This window comes from Martes martes (assembly GCF_963455335.1).
Source record: "Martes martes genome assembly, chromosome: 15".
NCBI lineage: Eukaryota > Metazoa > Chordata > Mammalia > Carnivora > Mustelidae > Martes > Martes martes.
The window spans coordinates 67,664,325-67,684,837 of NC_137903.1; the positions used below are offsets into that span (position 1 = coordinate 67,664,325).

At 43.6% G+C, this 20,513-nt stretch overlaps 1 protein-coding gene across 2 annotated transcripts in view; it reads left to right on the forward strand.

The window, feature by feature from the left end:
* Positions 1 to 20,513, forward strand: part of NME7 (NME/NM23 family member 7) — a 257,971-nt gene that overhangs the window by 34,203 nt on the left and 203,255 nt on the right. For both annotated transcript variants that reach the window (XM_080823828.1, XM_080823829.1), the window contains exons 2-3: positions 9,516 to 9,623; positions 10,366 to 10,532. In XM_080823828.1, coding sequence (XP_080679954.1) covers positions 9,516 to 9,623; positions 10,366 to 10,532 — 275 coding nt within the window. The remainder of the gene's footprint in view (positions 1 to 9,515; positions 9,624 to 10,365; positions 10,533 to 20,513) is intronic.

A 20,513-nucleotide genomic window follows, 5' to 3' on the forward strand; every position in this document is an offset into this window, starting at 1 on the left:
TCTTTAGTTTCTGTGTTGAGTGAAAGTACAGGGTTGAATTTTTTAAAAAAAATATTTATTTATTTGACAGAGAGAGAGGTCACAAGTAGGCAGAGAGGCAGGCAGAGGGGGAGGGGGAAGCAGGCTCCCTGCTGAGCAGAGAGCCTGATGCGGGGCTCGATCCCAGGACCCTGAGATCACGACTGGAGCCGAAGGCAGAGGCTTTAAGCCACTGAATTTTTTCAGATCTACAATTGGCAACAGCAATTTCATGTTGATTAGTGTAATTTATGATTTTTTCCATGGTGCCCTTCCTTTGAGACGTTTGAATTTTAATACTAATGATTAATGGGTAACAGATGATGTTATAAATTTTAAAAAGAAAATTGTTGCTCAGTTTTTTTATTGGTGAAAACTTGAAGCTCTCTAAAAAGCAAGATTTTGTACCCTTACTCCAGTTTATTAACATGTTCTTAATAAAAAAATTGCTTGTTATTGCAGAAATAACTATATACCTCCAGTAGCTTTTCTTTTCATAATGTACAATTTCAGTCACATTTCTATTTTCCTGTCCTTCACAAATTCTTTTTTCCTTCACACTCATTTTCCTACAAGGGTCTTTAAAAAAAACCTTACAGTTTACTGGGATCAGCTGCGGCCAAGGCCGTGGTGTCACAAATCAGGAGAGGCTGCTCCTCGTACCAGTGCAGGAGATGAGCGTGTGGGGGGCAGCTCTGACGTCACAGAGGGCCCTGCGAGCCACCGTCACTGCTGTGAAGACTTCGGCAACAGAAATCCCAAGTGCTTTATGCACACTAAGGCGTTTAATCCCCGCATCTGGCCTAGGAGGAGAGTTTGTTACTCTTCTCATTTTATAGGTACAGAAGTCGGGGCTTAGAGAGGTTGGGTATCTTGTCCAAGGTCACAAAGCCCAGGTCTGTCAGACTCTAGAGCCCGTGCCCTCACCCATTCTGAAGTAGCCCCTGACCGATCCCAAAGAAAACCCCATGTAGTTTTCTGGGTCTTCCCTGCAGGCAGCACAGCTCGGGGCCATGCCAGCCGCCCCCAGCGCGGTAGTGACCCCGGCAGCAGCAGGAGCAGACTCGGCTGGGCGCAGGCGTTGTACCCCGCAGCCTGGTAGCGCCAAGTGCAAGCAGGGTGTGTGGTTGGTGCTGTGGGTCATCAGGAGGGCAGTGGCTCTTTCTGACCAGTACTACTGAAGTGCATGAGGCCAAGGCACAGTTCTGTCATAAGCTTAATAAACTTACTCTTGAACTAAGGGACAGGGGTTTTTTGTTTTGTTTTTTGTTTTTTTAAGGGACAGTTTTACTTAAGCACATGTGTCTGGAAAACATCATTAGTTTCACATGATCCTCATGTGGCTCGGCCTTCCCTTAAGCAGTGACCGAGAGAGGTGTGGTGTGATTTGATTTTCCGAGGGCCTGTTTGCCCTTCAAATACCATTTCACCTGGAATTTCAACCCTACGGGTGAAATTTCTTTAAAATCAGCCATTTTTTTCTTACAAATTGTGTGAAATTTTATGAATTTTATATTCTGTTCAATAATATATATGCATTTGTTATAATGCAAAAAATGTTCACATGACTTACCATTGAGTCAGACCGATGCTCTAGGAAGACTCTGTCAATATTAAAGATGATCGAGGAACACTCTCTCTACCCATCTCTGCCTCAAAATGAATGCACACAGAATTTACACGCTTCACAAAAATTAACTCAAAAATGGATCGCAGACCTAAATGTGGCATGCAAAACCATAAAGGGCCACCACAAGCACAGAGCAAGCACAATGGTGAGTACCGTCACCCGGGGCGGGCTCGTGGACGAGGAGAACTGTTGAGCGTCATCCAAGTGACACATCAGGGAGTCTAAGTGGGTAAAGAAGGAAGTGAGGGAAAGAGAGGCTGGTGGGTTGGGAATGTGGGAAAGGACCATTCGGCTGGAAAGAGGGATAAGCTGGACAAACCAACCAGGACGGGAGGTGTGGCAGGGGACAGACTGCTGGAAGCACTGGACTGGGGGTGGAACACGTTCAGGTGACAACAAGGGCCCGCGAGTGGCGCACTCGTCTGTATTCTGTCCTTTCTTCCAGCGTTATTCGACTTCTGTCATTGCCGTGTTCATAACCAATATACAGGTGGTTTTTAAATTCACCCATTTTACAAAAGAACATTATTATTTCTGTTAATTGTTGCCTATTAAATTTATTTTTTATTTTTTAAAAAATATATTTTTTTATTTATTTGACAGAGAGACACAGCGAGAGAGGGAACACAAGCATGGGAGTGGGAGAGGGAGAAGCCCACTCTCCGCTGAGCAGGGAGCCGGATGCGGGGCTTGATCCCAGGACCCTGGGATCATGAACTGAGCTGAAGGCAGCTGCTTAAGGACTAAGCCACCCAGGCACCCTTCGCCTATTTTTTTTTAAACAAAAGAAGGAAAAAGGTTTTCAAAATGAATAGAAGAAACTTACCTACGTAATTAGCATGTGCATGGTTTAATCTGACTATTTTTAAAAAATGACTGCATTGGGGAATGACTCATACCGGAATGCATTTGAATAGATGCAATTTTCATATCCTACATTTTAAAATGACATTTTCCTTTTTTAGGTGTAGCAAAATAAGTTTGGAAAAACAACCTGAGGTTTTTCTACATTTGAAAAAGCGTACCATCAAAGGGAAATCAAAAATAAAAATTGTTAAGCACTGTACAGCACGTTCTGATGGCTAGTCAGATAAACAGCGTAGAATGGATTTTAAGTAAAAAATTAAAGGACTTATCTTAACCGAGTTAACTGTGACGTAGAAGAACAATAAATTCAGAGCCACGAGTTCTAAGTTCCTGGAAGTCGCTCCATCGGCTGTGAGACTGTAAGGGCCGTGCGGACAAGGCTGATGTTTGTTTCTAATCGCCGTTGTCGTATCTTGACGTGTCTGAGGACCTGGCATAGGACGTAGGACATGGCAGGTGCTCAGTGTCGAAGAGGTGAACTGACGGGTGGGAGTCAGATGATGTACAAAGTCAGCGGGCCTTGCCTTAGGCTTTTCAGTCGGCGAAGAGTGAGGCCTATACCAAAACTTGGGATATTTCCTTCACATTCATGTTATACCCTGTGCTTGCTTGTTTTGCTTTTAGTCTGTTTCTTTGTCTTCCTATTCTGATTTTCTAGTTTGGTTAATAGAAAAGAACTCCAGAGGTTATAGGTGATGTGTGATATGAAGGGCCTACTGACACATAATGGCTTTGTTGGGTGTTCAGTTAAACTTTTCCAGTTAAAGAGGAAAAAAAAACCAGCTTCAGTTTTTCAGTATAATTTAAAGTTAAACTATAAAGAAAACTACAAATTAGAAAACAACTTAACCCCTCTTGGCATTGAACAATAAAAAATATAAGCATCAGACAGGGTAAAACAGTTCAGAAACGTGTACATTGAGAAGTGGCCTCCCCACCCGCACCCCAGCCTCCCCACCTCCACCCCCGCCTCCCCACCTGCGTCCCCACCCCCGACCCTCCACACACTCCCTAGGGGCAGCTACTTCTGACATATTCTTGAGTGTCCTTCTGGAAAATTGTTCCCTACCTGTAGTAGGATTTTAAATTGAGAATTAAAGATTTGGATCATCACCACCCAAGTTCCTTGGCAATGACAGTGCTCATTATGTTGTTCAGTGCTGATCTTCTGCAGTCGGAACAGACCCACTTTTTGTTCGGATTGTTACCCAGAGTACAGTTTCCCACTGGCATCACATGCAGCTGCTGTTCACACAGTCATCCACACGTCCTTTCTTACTGTTTGCCGTCTTGCAACCCACTGTGCTTCCTGCCACTTAACCTCTGTGTGGCAGTTCACTCCTTCCACCCCTCCCCGCCCCATGCAGCGTATGGAAGCTTCTATTCCCCCCCCTTTTTTTTAAAGGTTTTATTTATTTATTTGACAGACAGAAATCACAAGTAGGCAGAGAGGCAGACAGAGAGAGAGGGGGAAGCAGGCTCCTTGCTGAGCAGAGAGCCCGATGCGGGGCTCGATCCCAGGACCCTGAGACCATGACTTGAGCCGAAGGCAGAGGCTTAACCCACTGAGCCACGCAGGCGCCCTGATTCCCTTTTATTGGCTTTCTTTGCGTTTTGGCTATAGTGTGTGTAGGGGAGGCTGTAGTGTGTGTAGGGGAGGACCCTCTGAGGGTCCCTGGCTCTGTCTGAAACTGACAAAGACTACTAGGAGCAAAGTATACCGATTTGTTTAGTTTCGTGACATGGGGGCTCTCATAAAGAAATGAGGACCTTAAGAAACAGACCTGGTATTCCTAGCGAGGTGTAATGGAGTGGGGAAACTGGAGGAAACTCAGCGAGGCCTGTTTGTTGGGATTTTTTTCCCTGTTTTCCTTTGTCCCGAGAGATGAGGATGCTCCTTTCTTCGGGGAAGGTACCTCTCCTACGAGGGTTTTATAACCTGTTTCAGAGAAGAGGCTTGGGAGAGGGTCAAAGTGACCTTCCTGCTTCTGCTGTTTTCGCAAACTCCTTCAGCTTAAAATATTCCGTATACGCAGGTGCCAGACTTCGGGAGTAGTGTGCCCTGAACCACATCGTGTCGATAGCTGCTTACAATATTAAAAAAAAAAGTAGATGCGCATTAGTGCTTAGTTACGAAATTGGAACAAATCGTGCTTGAGTTTGAGGGACCCTCTACCTCACTGTGTATAAATTACGTTTAAACTGTTCCGTGGAAGGAAAACAATTTGGCCACTTTAAGAAAAAGTCTCTTTGTGCTCCAGTGTGGTCTTTGTTCCGCATAAACCTGTGTCTGATGGACGCTGAGACCTTCACTGTTCCTGTGACCATGGCCGTGACATTCTCGTCAGATCTGCAGCCAGAACACGGACGTATGCCTTCGTCTTGCTTCAGTGTTAGGTTCTCCCTCTCGAGCCGGCCCTGGAAGCGTGGTATTATGGACATAGCAGAGTCAGCCCGGGTAGTTTCCTGACTTTGTGGCAATCACAGATGCTCACCAGGCTGCAGTTTCCTACTCCGTAAAATGAAGGCTCAAACACAGTGATTTCCAGGTTTGACATCATTATCACTTCAGTGAATCACATTAATCTGATGAATCCCGTTCTTTGCTAGCCTTTGCCTAATTTAGCTGAAAAATATATATTTTTTTTTAATTTCAAAGGTGACTTTGGTCCAGGAGGGCTGTGGTGCAGCCGTGTGTGTATCAGGCAGTGAGGCCATGGCTAGACCGGATGGGACATTCCCAGGCAGCACAGTTGGTGCCAACTCCAGAAGTGCCATTGCTACCCTCTAGGCATTATTTGATTCTAGGAAGGAACCAGGGTTTCTACTGCAAAGATAAATCAGAAAGTTAAGTTTAAATCATATTTAAATACAGTTTATACTTGGCATAGTGGGCCTTTTCTCAGAGAGGAAACTTATTTTTATGTAGTTTTAAACAATTTTGTTGAGAAATCACAGTTATAAATGAAGGAATGCATAAACTTTTCAAGAGAATATGAAGGATTTTTCTTCTTTGTATGCAGATGCTGTTGTGAATGAAGCTCTAGGTTAGAGTCCGAAAGAACCAGTCGGGGAGCTTAGACGTTGGAACCTTGTGGACCAGTTTCTGTGTGTTCTTGTGTGTGCTGCTTACTTAGCAGACAGTGAAGTGGCGTGGTCTGGCCAGTTCTCCTTTCAACATCTCGTTAGGTGGTGGTTCCGAGGGAGTTTGTAAAGATAACGCAACTCTTTATTCCTTTCCCATCGAAGTGTAACCTTTCGTATCCATTGACATTTTCCCCCTTTACCTTAGACAAGAACTGCTTTTCCTGTTTTTCTTTACAGTTCATGACTACTGTAGAATAACTAATGCTCACAGTGAAAAATGATTTTAAAGCAGCAACTTACGGGCAGCACAGAATATGATTTCTGTGATTTCCCAGATGACACCTGCTTTGTAACATCTTGTGGTATTTTACACACTGATGGTATCTTAGAAGGACACACTTCACTGGCTTGATTTTTTTTAGGATTTTGGAATTGGGATGTAATTGAAAAGTGGTATTTGTTAAATATGTTTGATGTCACAGGGAGTAAGATTCTTTTATTGCATTTCATAATAATCCATTTCTCTTCTAGATGGTTGTTACAGGCCACAGAACTTGACCCTGTTTAGAATTACTTAGTTTTACATGGGAGAGTGGTTAAATAACTCCGTTCGTCATTGGATTTGACCCGTTGAATGGATACTTTCTGTAATAGTGACTTCTGCATCATTTGGACTTCAGTCCTTCGCAGTCTGAAGGACTGAGATTTGGGTTCTGACTTATTTCTTTGGTGTGTAACCTCGGACCAGTGTTCAGATTTTTTGAGCTTTACTGTCTTTGTCCATGAAATAGGGATACTACCTACATTGTTGCAAGGATAAAATGAGATCACGTCAAGAGCCTGCTACTTAGTCGGTACTCTAAGAAATTAATGACAACCATTAATCACGACAATAACAATAATTTTTAGAGTTTGAATGTCACTGATTTATTAAATATTCTGATACTGCTTTCCCATTGTCTGAGGAGTAGGACAGGCAGTTCATTCTAGCAGAATAGATGGTGAGAAGCCGAGCAGAATATCCCTGATTTGTTTATGTACTATTTTAGGAGAGATTCTTGTTCACTAATATTCATTGGAATTTGAGAACAGATTGAGCAACTGATGTAGGAGATATTTTCTTTGCTTCACATAATTTGAAGAACACTGTCTACCTTTTACACCCTTTATATTCTTTTTGACATGCATCCAAATTCAACATATTTTATATCCCACAAGATATTGTTTATTATTAATAAGACATTGTTATTTTGCATGCCTATTATTTACTTATTTTTCAGCCCAGATAACTGTTATTTTTCAGCCCTGTCTTTAACTCCTTGAGTTATCTGGTATCATTTTCCTTTTTTCTATGGAACTGCCTTTAGAATTTCTTTTAATGCAGGTACCCTGGTAACACATTTTCTCTTTTTGCTTATCTAGAAGTGTCTTTATTTCACCTTTATCTTTTGGAGGAAATTTTTTTGCTAGTTAGAGAATGGTAAGTGAGTTATTTTTCGTTCTTGAATTTCCAGTTAAAAAGAATAGATGCCTACTCTCTGCTCAAATTCTTCATCTTGACTTTTTTTTATGCCATCTGTATTATTTTGAAGCCTTCGTCAGGTAATAAGTAGGCTACTGTGAATCTCTCTTTATTGTCTCTTTTTTCTCTGGGGTCTGGTCGTCTGTTCCTGCGGTTGAGGACGCCGTGGAGAGGCAGGGAGCCAGGGTGGGGAAGTGTCCCCGCCGTTCGGTCAGGGACTCACACACAACTTGGGAACTTCGTGAGGGTCAGCTGACCCTTGGGTTCGGCCGCGCTGCCGCCGTGTGGTGCCCCGGCCATGACCGCGGAAGGCCGCGGCGTCTACCGCGGCGTCTACCACGGCGTCTACCACGGCGTCTACCACGGCGTCCTCCTCAGCGGGTCTGGGCGGTCGTTTCTCTGCCCCGGCGCCGTGAGGCCGCTGCCGTCCGTGGGACAAGCGCAGATCGGAGCCCGCAGATCGGAGCCCGCTCCCCCCAGGATCTTTGTCCCTCAAACCCGGGCTGCTTCGGCGGCCCCCAGTCCAGTTTTCGTCTTCACGTCCCCGCGAAGTTGTCGACAGCTCCGCTCGCTTCTCTGCCTCTTGGCAGCTCCTCCGGCCGCTGCGGACGCTCCTCGGCGTCCTGTCCGGGTCGGTGAGACTCCGCGCATGCGCTCGGCCCGTGCGGCGGGGCCCGGGGCTGCCCGCGACGCTCCTGGCTTCCCGCCTCCTCGCCTGCTGCGGCCGGAGACGCTCTCCGGGGTCTCAGACGGACGGTTGCTCGCGTCTCGGTTTTCTGGTGGGTCTCGCCTCGTTCGCCGGCAGCTCCTTCGTCGGCCGGAAGCCGTGGCTCCTCCGTTACTTCCGGTCCGTAGAGCGGACGGTGCCGCGTCCTGCTGCCCGCGTCGGGGGAAGCCGTGGCTCGCTCGGGGCCGGAGAAGCGGAAGCGCCGGGCTCCGTGGGTTTCCCGCCGCTCCCGGTCACGCCCGGTGCCTCCCGGTGGGCGCACCGTGTCTCCGTTCCACGGTTGCGTTTGCTCAGGCTCCGGGGCGGTATTTCAGTGACGTCTCCGAGTAAATGAGTATTTTCTCATGCATCGCGAAACATTTGGTAAGCGACGAATATTTCAATTTTATATGAAAAGCGGCCTATACTGCTAGAATGCAGTGAAGCCTAAACCTTAAAAAGCTGTATTTGTAAGAATGTGGGAAAAAAGGTGTGTGAAGAAAGGCCTTCACGACTGTCTCTTACTTCACCTTTATTTCCCCTTAACTAATAAGCATTACTGAAATGTGTATTTTGGGATGATTATGGGGAAAATAGTGTCTTAAAACTACCTGCAGTGCAGTTTATGAGTATAGTCATCAGCATAGCTAGACAGCTTCTACCATGGGAATTTATCAGTGAATTGTTGACATGAAAGGATCCAACCCGTAGATCTGAACTAAAGAATCAGGAACAAAACTCCTAATTCCTTTCTTCCTTATATGTCCTTTGTGTCCTCCTTTGCTTATTGTGATGAAGGACCTTGGGGCCAAGGAATTTTTAGCGACGTGTACGGTTGGAAGTCCTGCTGGATAATCAAGGAAAGATGATCTGTCTTTGACTTACTTTTTTCATTTTATCTTGTGCAGTAGGCGTAGGCCTCCAGCTAGAGGGGGCTTCGGTCGCCGGCCCCTCCTGTGCTCTAAGTCCTCCGTGGCCTTCCCCCCTGACAGCTGCTTCCCAAGGCTGCTGCTAGCCGGCCCGAGGGGAGCGGGGACGCTCAATCAGGCCGGTCCCTGGAAGTCAAGGACCTCTCGAGGGCTCGTTGGCTCTAGTTGTGCCCGCTGGTCCTGCTCATCCTTCCGTAGGTGACACAGCAGTCCGGGGTGAAGCCTTTCTCTCCCTCTCTCCTTCCCTCCGGTTTGTCTTATCCCTCCCCACTTCCTCTCACAGGAATGTCCCGGACAGGAGTAGAATTCTGGCAGGTTTAATCCTGTCGCGGTGTCTGCTCCCCGGAGGACCTCGACCCCCACACGGAGAGTAGCGTCTCAGTTTTGTTCTCCTGGCGAGTTTATTGTCAGTTTATACGTAAATTTGCTTTCAGAAGCCTGAATTATTACAGGAGACAGACCAGGAGCTCATGTTCTAAAAAACTGTTAATTTACTCAGGGTGATTGGATGGTTGTGAAGTATTAGGAAGTTCATCAGTCATCATTGAGAAAACTAAGGATATTTAACGGAAAGTAGAAGGAAATATTTCTGAGGGTATGCTGATAAGTAATATATTGTTGAAAGCAGCATAGTAAATAAGTAGTAACAGATTTATGTTAGTTACAAATATTTGGTAGGTCTTGCTTTCAACTTACATGATTTATACAAGAGAGCTTATATTTTATGTTAATGGTAAAATTCTTCTTTCTTTGCAGAATCATGATGAAAGATTCGTTTTCATTGCAGAGTGGTATGATCCAAATGCTTCACTTTTTCGACGTTATGAACTTTTATTTTACCCAGGGGATGGGTCTGTTGAAATGGTAAATAAATCTTTTTTTCCCTTTAAAGTTAGCGAAGGGAGTGAAGTGGGACTAGGAAGAAGAGCAGGACTGCCTTCTTTGCACTCGCCCTGGAGAATACGCATATACATTTCTTCTTCTTTTTTTAATGGGAATTCTTTTTTTGGTGTTGTAATTCCAATACAAGAAGATAACTTCGTGCCTTTATCTTTAATGTCAAGTCGTAATTAATATTTTTGTTTGGAAAACGGAAGTGGGATTATTCATGTTTTAGATTAAGCAATAGTCAATAAGTGAATGTCATAGATAAAGATTATCATGGTCCTAAATATGTTGCCATTATTGAAAGCTGTTACCTCTACAACAAGTCAAATTGAAGATCAGGTTAAGAGAGTCCCACTTGTTTCTTTTTGTCTCTTAATTGGCAACCATTTTACATGTAGATCTCTTTGGTATTGGCATTCTGTGTAGGGAAGAAAACAGAAATTTGGAATTTTTCTGGGATTTCATAAGCACTAATTTGCTGAAACATTTAGCAATATATTCATGGTTTTTAAAGTATTAAATTTGTAATAAGTTTTTGTGTTATTACTAGATTGGACTAGGAAATACAGAAGTTATAAAAGAAATTATGATTTGTAACAAAAATGAAACCATGTAAGCTATGTTTAATAAAGCAGAATTAAGAATCATTTCTAATTTACGGTAAGAGTAACACTGTCTGTTGATACTTATGTGTCTTACTGTGTTGTTTTTGTTCCAGCATGATGTGAAGAATCACCGTACCTTTTTAAAGCGGACCAAATACGACGATCTTCACTTGGAGGATTTATTTATAGGCAACAAAGTGAATGTCTTTTCTCGACAGCTGGTGCTGATCGACTATGGGGATCAATATACAGCTCGCCAACTGGGCAGCAGGAAAGAAAAGTGAGAAAATCTTTTCTTCATTCTTTTTTTTAAGATTTTATTTATTTATTTGACCAAGAGTCAGAGAGAGCACAAGCAGCAGGCAGAGGGAGAGGGAGAAGCAGGCTCCGTGCAGATCAGGGAGCCCATGCGGGACTCGATCCCAGGACCCTGGGATCACGACCTGAGCCAAAGGCAGACGCTTTTAACGACTGAGCCACTCAGGCGCTCCTGTTTTCTTCATTCTTAAAACATTGTCTGTCTTAGTGCAGAAGTCTAATTTCTTGTTTCTATCTTGTGTTTTTATAGTATCGGTACTTTTCCAATTCAGTGTGAGGATGTTGTTAGGATTTTGAGGAGTAGATTCAGCGATTGGCTCTTCACTCAGATGACAAAGCGAGAGTCTTAGGTGATGATTATTTTCTGGAGCAAAAAATGCGGACTTTTTATATGTCCTCATCTTTCTTTGTAAGATGCATTTAACTGGGAACTGAGAACGTTGGAACATAGATAGTATTGGTGTATAGGATAAACCTGGCTTATGGGAAAAAGATAGTGAGTGGCAGAGCAGGGAAAGCCTTGTGAAGGTATTTGGGACGGATCCTGAAAGATGAATTGGATTTTTAAAAAATTATTTTTATTAACATATAATGTATTATTAGCCCCAGGGGTACAGGTCTGTGAATCATCAGGTTTACACACTTCACAGCACTCACCATAGCATAGACCCTCTCCAGTGTACATCACCCAGCCACCGCATCCCTCCCCCCGACCCACCAGCAACCCTCAGTTTGTTTCGTGAGATTAAGAGTCTCATGTTTGTCTCCCTCCTGATCCCATCTTGTTTCATTTTTCCCTTCTCTACCGCCCGTGGCCCCCCCATCCTGCCTCTCAAATTCCTCATATCAGGGAGATCATATGATAATTGTCTTTCTCTGATTGACTTATTTCGCTCAGCGTAATACCCTCTAGTTCCATTCATGTTGTTGCAAATGGCAAGATTTCGTTTCTTTTGATGGCTGCATAGTATTCCATTGTATATATACACCACATCTTCTTTCTCCATTCATCTGCTGATGGACATCTAGGCTCTTTCCATAGTTTGGCTGTTGTGGACGTTGCTGCTATAAACAATGAATTGTTTTTTTAACCGGTTAGATCAATTGTAGGAATGCTGGTCACAGGAATACGTATAAGCCGGGGTTCAAAGGCAGAAAGTTGTATGTTGTGTACTGGGTTAGGGTTAGCCCATTGTTCTGTGACTGGCTTGGTGGTTAAATTTTTTTAAAAAACTTTGACTAGTAAAATAGCCTGAATTAGGATGGTAGCAGTAGGTATGAAGAGGAAGAAATGTGCAAGATTAACAGAAGCAGAGGAACAACAGTAATGGTCAGCACTCAGGGATGGCTTACTGTTATTACATCAGGCATGGTGCTCAAGTGATCTGTATGGGTTATTTGAGTCCCGTGACAACCTAACAAAAAAGGTACTATTACGATTAGCTCCACTTTGCAGATGGGAGAGTTGAGGCTTGGAGGAGATGTTAACTAGATTGCTTAAGGGCAAGAGGAAGGGCAAGAAAAAGCCCACAGTCCAGTGTGAGTTAAAAATGGGAGGATTCAGTCACAGGAGAATGGAGGGGACCTGGAAAATGGTTGCCCTCTTCCTGCCTCAATCTATTTGCATGTCTTCAGGCACCCAGCACATCTCCTTACACGTTACAAGTACTATATCTGTGTTAGTTCAGTGAATCAGTGGACAACAATTTAAAACTCATTGTCTACTCTCGCCTTTTAAAAAGATTTCCTCTGTGTTTACAGATGATGATGACCTTTGATCTAGTTGACCAAGGTGTTTTTGTGTAGATTGTAGTGAACGTTGTCCATTCTTGAGCTTTATACACAGACATAACATGTACCTGATAAATATTGCCCAAATGAAGAGAGAATGATTGCTACAAAAACAATAAAAAGTAATATAGTTATGATACACAGAAACTTAATTGTCTTGTTCACAACTGTGTCCCTAAAGACCGTAATCGTGATGCCTCAATCAGTTATTCACAGGGAGTGCCCCGCCAAAAAGTGCTGAATGTATGAGTGAATTGGTTTACATCACTGAAAGTAGTTCTGCCTGGAGGAAGAGATGGAGGCTGGCTGGCCTCCGCATTTCCCCTCCGCTCCAACAGCGCGGCCCGTCCCGTGCTGCAGAGACGCCGCAGCCCGGCGCCTCCCCATGGCCGTGTCTCTAGTCTTCTCCGCATATCGCCAGGGCTGCGTTTGTCACCCTGACTCCACCTGAGTTCTGGTTTAGAAGAGACGCAGAGAATGTGGGAGACGCAGCAGAAAATCAGGCTATACTGACAACGGTTACTTTTTACTAATGTTTTTCCTCAATATCGATTTTCAGTATTACTAAGGTGGCATTTTAATTTTCAATCTCTGCATTTATTAGTTTGCAATCTTCTGAGGCTAGAATGACTGTGTTTGAAATGAAATTTACTTCCGTTGTCATCTTTGTCGGCTTCAGATTCTGTGGCTTATATATTGTCTTGGGAGATTCCTTGCATTGTGGAGTGATTGTTGTGTAAGTAAAAGTGGGGACCACTGGTGGAAGGTATGGCTCTCCGTATATAAAGCTCCAAATACCATTTAATTTGATTGGGAAAAAAAAAAAAAACTATCCAACTGTCTTTTGAGGTCTACCGCCAAAGTAAGGAGCTGATTGTGTAATATCTGAGCAATTCCAGTAGTAATACTCTTCCTGTGACTTCTTTACAAGCCCCTCATAGCCCTTTTTACAAGTCCTTTAGAATTCTCAAGGTGGCTTGGTGCTCGTTGTGGATATTAGTACACAGGTGGTGGTGGATTGGGATGTGGTGAATGCCTCATAAAAAAAATACTCCCAGAATAACTCGGAAATAGGGAAAAAATTTGAATGTTAGATAAGTAGAACTCTTCCATTGTTATGAGATCTAATGGTAAAAGTCTACGGGATTAAGGAAACATCCACCATAATTCCTTTATTTGCAAGTAATAAATATAGCTTTAATTTTTTTGATCACATGCTATATGCGGAGGGCTGTGATAGGCACTTTTCATATGAGTCTCAGTTCAAGACTACGTTAAATTTTCATTTAAACTAGCAAAAGTAAATGAATTAGAGAGGTAGGGCTAATAGTATGACCCAGTCAAAATAAAATAATAATGCCTATAGGAATTATAATTTGTGTGTGTGTGTGTGTATACTTTATTTATTTACTTATTTTGGGAGGGTGGTGGAGCAGAGGCACAGGGAGAGAGAGAATTTCTCTCAAGCAGACTCCACACTGAGTGTAGAGCCTGACCTCATCACCCTGAAATGATGACCTGAGCCGAAGTCAAGAGTCGGATGCTAAACTGACGTAGCCTCCCAGGCACCCCAAGATATTAATTCTGTTTGTCTAAAGTGAATGTCACTGATTCCAATTTGTAGAACAGTTAAGTAACTTGGCCACAACCACAGAGCTAGAAAGTCAAGGGAACCAGTAAGCCTTGTTGCATTTGACTCACACTCGTTCTCTGTTAAGCCTTTAATACGCTGGTAGATATTGTTGAATGGGACGGATTTCAAAAGAGGAGGAACCGAAGAATGTGAAGACATATTTTAAATATTTGGGCTTTATAAATATAATTAATAAATATAATATATTAATGAACACATATTCAGTGTTCTATTTTTACTGACTAAAACTGTTCCACCATTTTTTTTTCACCATTTTCTCTTTTGATTCTTCACTGCATGTGGGCTAGTAAATCCAGCAACCATTTGGCTGATTTAAATAAACTTCAGAATTCAAGTTTAAAAAATCTAGTTTCATTTAAATGACCAAAAAAGTAGGCATATGGGGGAAATAAATACATGTATGTCTATCATAATCCTATAGAAATAACCTGTATGTAATAATTATAACTTACTTGTTCTCGGTGTGTACGGTATCAAGGGTAATTTATGAAATCAAGACATTGCTGTTGTAGTCCTCATACTCCACTCCTCTCTTTACATCGAAAGAAATAGTAGGAGAGAAAAGTAAAACCGATCCCTTTCGGCCATCAGCTCATCTTGAGGCAGTTATGCAGATCACGCAGTATAACTCTCTTCAGCTCTCAGACCAGCCTTGGCTTTCCAGTTCCCTTAGACTATCGATGTATGGCATTTGACTCACATTTCTACTTCTTTTTTTAAATCTCTTTTTTGAGTTATAATTGACATTAAAAAGTTGCAGCTACTCAGGGTGCCTGGGGGGCTCGGTTGGTTGAGCATCTACCTTCTGCTCAGGTCATGATCCCAGAGTCCTGGGATGATCGAGCCCCACATTGGGCTCCCTGCTCTGTGGGGAGTCTGCTTCTCCCTCAGACCTTCTCGGCTCTCATGCTCTCTCAAATAAATAAATAAAATCTTAAAAAAAAAAGTTGCAGCTGTTCAATGCATATGGCTCAATGGCTTTGAAGATAAGTCTACGCTGTAAAACTCTTACCACAATGAAGGATATAAGTCAGTCTGTCACCTCCGAAAATTTTCTCCTGTTCTCTTTATTAATTTTTTATATCGGATTTTTTTGTGTGTGTGGTAACAGCCCTTAACGTACAATTTACTCCTTTAGCTAATTTTAAATCTTTTCTCTCTTGTTAAAGCTCCTCAGCTCAGGGACGCCTGGCTGGCTCAGTCAGTTAAGCATCTGCCATGGGCTTGGGTCATGAACATGGGGTCCTTGGATCGAGTCCTGCATCAGGCTCCCTGCTAAGTGGGGGGGTCTGCTTCTCCTTCTGCCTACCGTTGTATATTTTTTCAGTTGTTTTTGTGAACCCAATGACTCATTATTATTGTTCTATATATAATCAGTTAACAATTATACTTCACCACTTTTGGCTTTTTAGTAGTAGTATTTTTTATTTTAGACGTTCTGTTCGGAATTATTTTACTTTTTTTTAGGATCTTATTTATTTATTTGACACAGAGAGAGAGAGAGATCACAAGCAGGCAGAGGCAGGCAGAGAGAGAGGAGGAAGCAGGCTCCCCACGGAGCAGCGAGCCCGATGTGGGGCTCCATCCCAGGACCCCGAGACCACGACCTGAGCTGAAGGCAGAGGCTTTAACCCACTGAGCCACCCAGGTGCCCCGGAATTGTTTTATTTTTGCTTGAATTAAAATTTCCCTTAGAGTTGTTCACTGGTAGAGAGCTCTTTCAGCTGAAAATGTCCTTATTTCACTTACATTCTTGAAACGACCCCCATATGTGTGTCATATTTTTTTTGTTTCTCTGCTTTATTCTGAATTTGTTCAGAATTCTTCCATCAGTTGCATCTAGTCTTCTGTCAGACCACTTGGTGCTTATTTTCACTTTTGTATTTTTATCCCTCGCTATTCTAACAGATTCTTTTTCGAATCTGAGTACCCATTGTTGGTAGCTTAGACTTCCCAGTTGCCTGATACTTGCAGCTTCCTTCTCAGTCCTGCCTTCAGCCGTGGTCTGCGTGGCCGTTGTACGGTCCGCGTCAGAGTGCCAGTAGCTGAGCTGCGTGCGGGGCTTTCTGTTTTGTGCTGTGTCTTCTGGTTCTCCCTCATGTTGGTCTTTCTCACGTGTGTGTGCGCGCGGATTGTCACGTGTCTGTGTGTACGTGGATGTGTATATGGGTGTGAGACGTGTGTGTTTGCATATGTGTATGAATAACCTCGTGAAGGATGAAGTGACCTTCTGCGGTGGAATTGTGTTTGCGTCTGGGTGTTGCCTGGCGACAGCGATCTGGTTGACGTCACCCGAGTGAAAACTGGGAAGTTCCCAGGCTACCTAAGTGATGTGACCCTGTGCTGTCAGGCCAGGGAAGGCCTGCTGCTTTCTGATTCACCCTTAGGGTGTAGCCTTTGGTCCTAAGTAAATAATAGGGAGAATCCTGTTAGGTTTTCTTCCCCTTTCCCGGTGATGTGGTACAGATTAAAGTTCGGATTAGCCAGACAAGAGGCAATGCTGGCAAGGTTGACGCAACTTCCCTTCTCATTTTTCTGGGTCTCCATTTTTCATTCACTTTCGTGCTCATAATGGTTTAGTGTCCAGTCAATTTATTTTTGCTTTAAAATATTTTAAAAAAATATCTACTGTTCTTCATTTTCAGTGGAAGGATCGCTCTGAACCACTTTGCCATTGTTGCCGGTCGAAAGCTCTGGCTCAGTGAGGTTTCCTCCAAACCACAGGTGCCCATCTGAGGCTATTTTCCAGATTTCCAGGGGGGCAAACACATGCTTTATGTTGTAAAGAAAACCTAAAAGAAACCACAAATTTGGCTTTGGGTCGATGTTTTAAAATGGGTTTTTATATGCTTAAGGCCAATATGCATAACTTTTGAAATCTTTACATCAATTAATATAGATTAAAGTTTACAAATCTATTCCTTTAGGTGGGTAACATTCAGAGTCCCCAGCACTGTGCCGTCTAGGCTGTTTGTGATACGGCATCTTTAGCCTGGGCACATCTGCTTCGGTTTTTGCCCGGAGCCTGTTGGTGGAGGGAGAACATATTTTTGCCTGTGAAAACTCTTATTTTGCAGAATTCTCTGTTCTGAGTTGGCAAAGGGTGGCCAAACTATTTTCTCACTCTCCATTGCTAAGAAGCTGTAATGTAAAAGAATGGTTTATGTATATATATTTTTTCTTTTGAGAGCATCTCCTGCGGACACCCTCCACTGGGCGCTCCGTGGCAGGTGAGACGATTGCTATGTGGCAGGTCCTCACAGCGGGGGCTCCCAGTGACTCATACCTCCTGGGATCCACGCCCTGTCCAGTCCCTTCTCACGTCGACTCTGGACTTGACTGTGTGCCTTGCATTGGCCGGAGGGACGTCAGCAAATGTGTTTCAAGGGGATGCTTGATGAGTGTTCGCACGTCGGACTCAATGTGGCTGCCCCTGAGGAAGCCTGGTGTGACCTCCTAAGGGTGAGAGCCCACAAGGAGAAAGAAGCCAGCTGTCCCAGCTGCCCCGCTAGCCGCACGCGGCTGTGTGAGTCATCCCCGGTGAAACCGCTGCCCGGCCACCTCAGAACCTTAAGAAATTGCCGTTTTCGGCCACTACGTTTTGGGGTGGTTTTTTCCTGGACAGAGAACGGGTTCTCAACCCAAGTTTGGCAGCTCGTCAATCAAAAATCAATGCTTCAGGGAGGAGTGATGTTGGGAAAGGAAAGGTTGCCTTATGGAGGGCGCTGGCAACCTGGGAAGATAGTGGACGGATGTCTCAGAGCGCATCTTCCCTGTCCAGCGAAGGCGTGGGAATGGTGGGGGTGACGTGTGGGAGAAGCAGGTGCCCGAGCGGTTAGTTGTGTGTCGACGTGAGACATGACCCTGAACAGACTTGCTGGCCTCCGTGGCGGCTGTTTTCAAATGTGGTCAGGCCTTATCTGCTGGGAAAGTCTGGTCCTTCACTTCTCAAGGCCATTGGTCTGCAAATCTCTGGGAAAGTAGGTTAGTCCTGCTGCAGCCCCGAGGGACGTGGGTCCGCACACGGGAGCGCGGGGGCGTGGAGCACGTGAACCCTTCCACGGGCTGCAGTGTTGTAGCTTGTTATGCCGCGACAGAGGACACTGGTCCTTTTGTTTCTCTACCTGCTGTCTTCTCTTAAATGACACACGTGATTCCGCACGCCGGTCTTCCTTTCTGTACAGAATATACTTTAATTATGATTTACTGGACAGTTGAGCCGTGAGGCGATGATAGGCAGATTTATTTAGAGTAATAACTCCCAGTCATCAGCCCTTTGCCTCCCGTAGGCATGTAAAGAGAAGACGAAATTGCACTTTAAGCTTTGTCGGTTTTGTATTTTCCACGTTGGTTCTTATTCATAGAAATTGGTGACTGCTGATGTGTTGTATATTTTCTTTAAGAGCTGTGGTTCGCGAAGGTTCTTCCAGAGTTTAGCATAAGCAATACATGGGTCCGTTTGGTTTGTGGGTATAATGTGTCTTAATGTGAGTTAAAAAGTGAAGAGTTTTCATTGTATGTGAGGGTGATATGAGTATACTGTGTTATAATGTGAGCTAAAAAGTGAAGATTTTTCTCTCTTTGATGAAGCCATATAATATGAAATACTATCAGTGACTCGTTTGCTTCAAAATAAAGGAAAGGATTATTGGCATGGCTTGTAATAAATTGAGATGAACTTTTATTATTTAAATGTTTTAAAAACCAGCCATGAGTTAATGTGAATTATTATAGCTTTGCCATATCCTCAGTCAGGCTTGTCTCGCTGGTGAAAGAAGCCAGCTGTGAGAAGGCCAGTGTGCTTCTTCAACGGAGCCCTTGACCTCATGCCTGTGTGTCAGAACGACTGAAAACGAAGGAGGGAAAGTGGTGGCAGTTCTTTATCATAATTTTGCATGCCCTCTACACTCACTCGAACTCATCTGATTTTTATCTGATATTTGCAGATACTACCCTTGAGGATTTTGTGATTATGATACTCGGAGTGATGTTATTTGTGGTGTGGAAAGAGTGCAGACCTAGGAGTCTGTGAGCTGGGTGTTCTGTCCTGAAGGTGCCACTGACCAGCTGTGTGACCTTGGTGTCACTCTTTGGGCCTGGTTACCTCATCAGTAAAATGAGGCCATTCAGGAGATCTCCATCTCCAAAAATCTTTTGGGGCTTCAGAGTGGGATGAGTGCTTGGCTCTGATGAGTCCTCTTAGAGGAAAGTGTGATTTGAAAAGTTAGCATGCTGCTTGCTCTCCACATATGTTGCCGGGTAAGAAGACATTTGGGTCTTTGTGCGATGCTTGGGTGTTAAAGGAAGAATTTCTTTCCAGATCAGTGATGAACTGCTTCGCTTGTATTTGTCTAAGAGACCAAAAATCAAGTTCATAATATATTAAATGCAGTTTTTAAAAAAGATTTGTCCTCTTTTATAAACTGTGTTCTAAGAAATAGAAATTTTAAATGTTTTATAATGTGAAGTTGTTTTCTAAGGTGGAAGCCAAGAGCAGCATGCCCCAAAATGTGCCACTTTGACATACTGACTATTTAAAATAAAAGTTACTTTAAAAACAGTCAGTGCAAGGACACTCAGACTCTATTCTGTCCCCCCGATGCAGGAAATAAATCTTTCTGTTCTAAGGAGTAAAAAAGACATCCTTATCTCCAGAGATAGAAACTTTAAAGCCAACCAAACTTTAGAAGCAAACCTTGTTCCTTTCTTCTAATCTACTACCTCCGTCAAAATTCTGTTTAGAATTATTTACTAATTAAAGCTTCTAATCATTTTTTTTTAAAGATTTTATTTATTTATTTGACACAGACAGAGATCACAAGGAGGCAGAGAGGCAGGCAGAGAGGTGGGGGAAGCAGGCTCCCCGCTGAGCAGAGAGTCTGATGCGGGGCTTGATCCCAGGACCCTGGGATCATGACCTGAGCTAAAGGCAGAGGCTTAACCCACTGAGCCACCCAGGTGCCTCATCATTTCTTTTTTTAAAATATTTTATTTTTCACTGATCTCTGTACCCAGTGTGGGGCTTAAACTCACAATTCTGAGATTGTGAGGTCTCATGCTCTACTGATTGAACCAGTCAGGCTCCCCACATCTGTTTCCTTTATCCTGTCAATCCCTCACAAATTTATTGTCTCTTTGTCTAGAAAGTATAAAAACTGCCAGTTTTGGGGGCGCTTGGGTGGCTCACTTATTAGGTGTCTGCCTTTGGTTCCGGTCATGGTCTCAGGGTCCTGGGATTGAGTCCCGCATCAGGTTCTCTGCTCAGCAGGGAGCCTGTGCACCCCCCACCCCCCCACCCCCGCCTGCTGCTCTGCCTACTTGTGATCTCTCTCTGTCAAATAAAGAAAGAAAATCTTTAAACAAACAAACAAAAAACCAAAGAAGACCCTGCCAGTTTTGGTCATTTATTTGGGTCTCAGTTTCATTATTGGGCCTCCGTGCCACATAATAAAACTTTGACTTTTTCTCCTATTAATCTGTCTCATGTAAATTTAATTC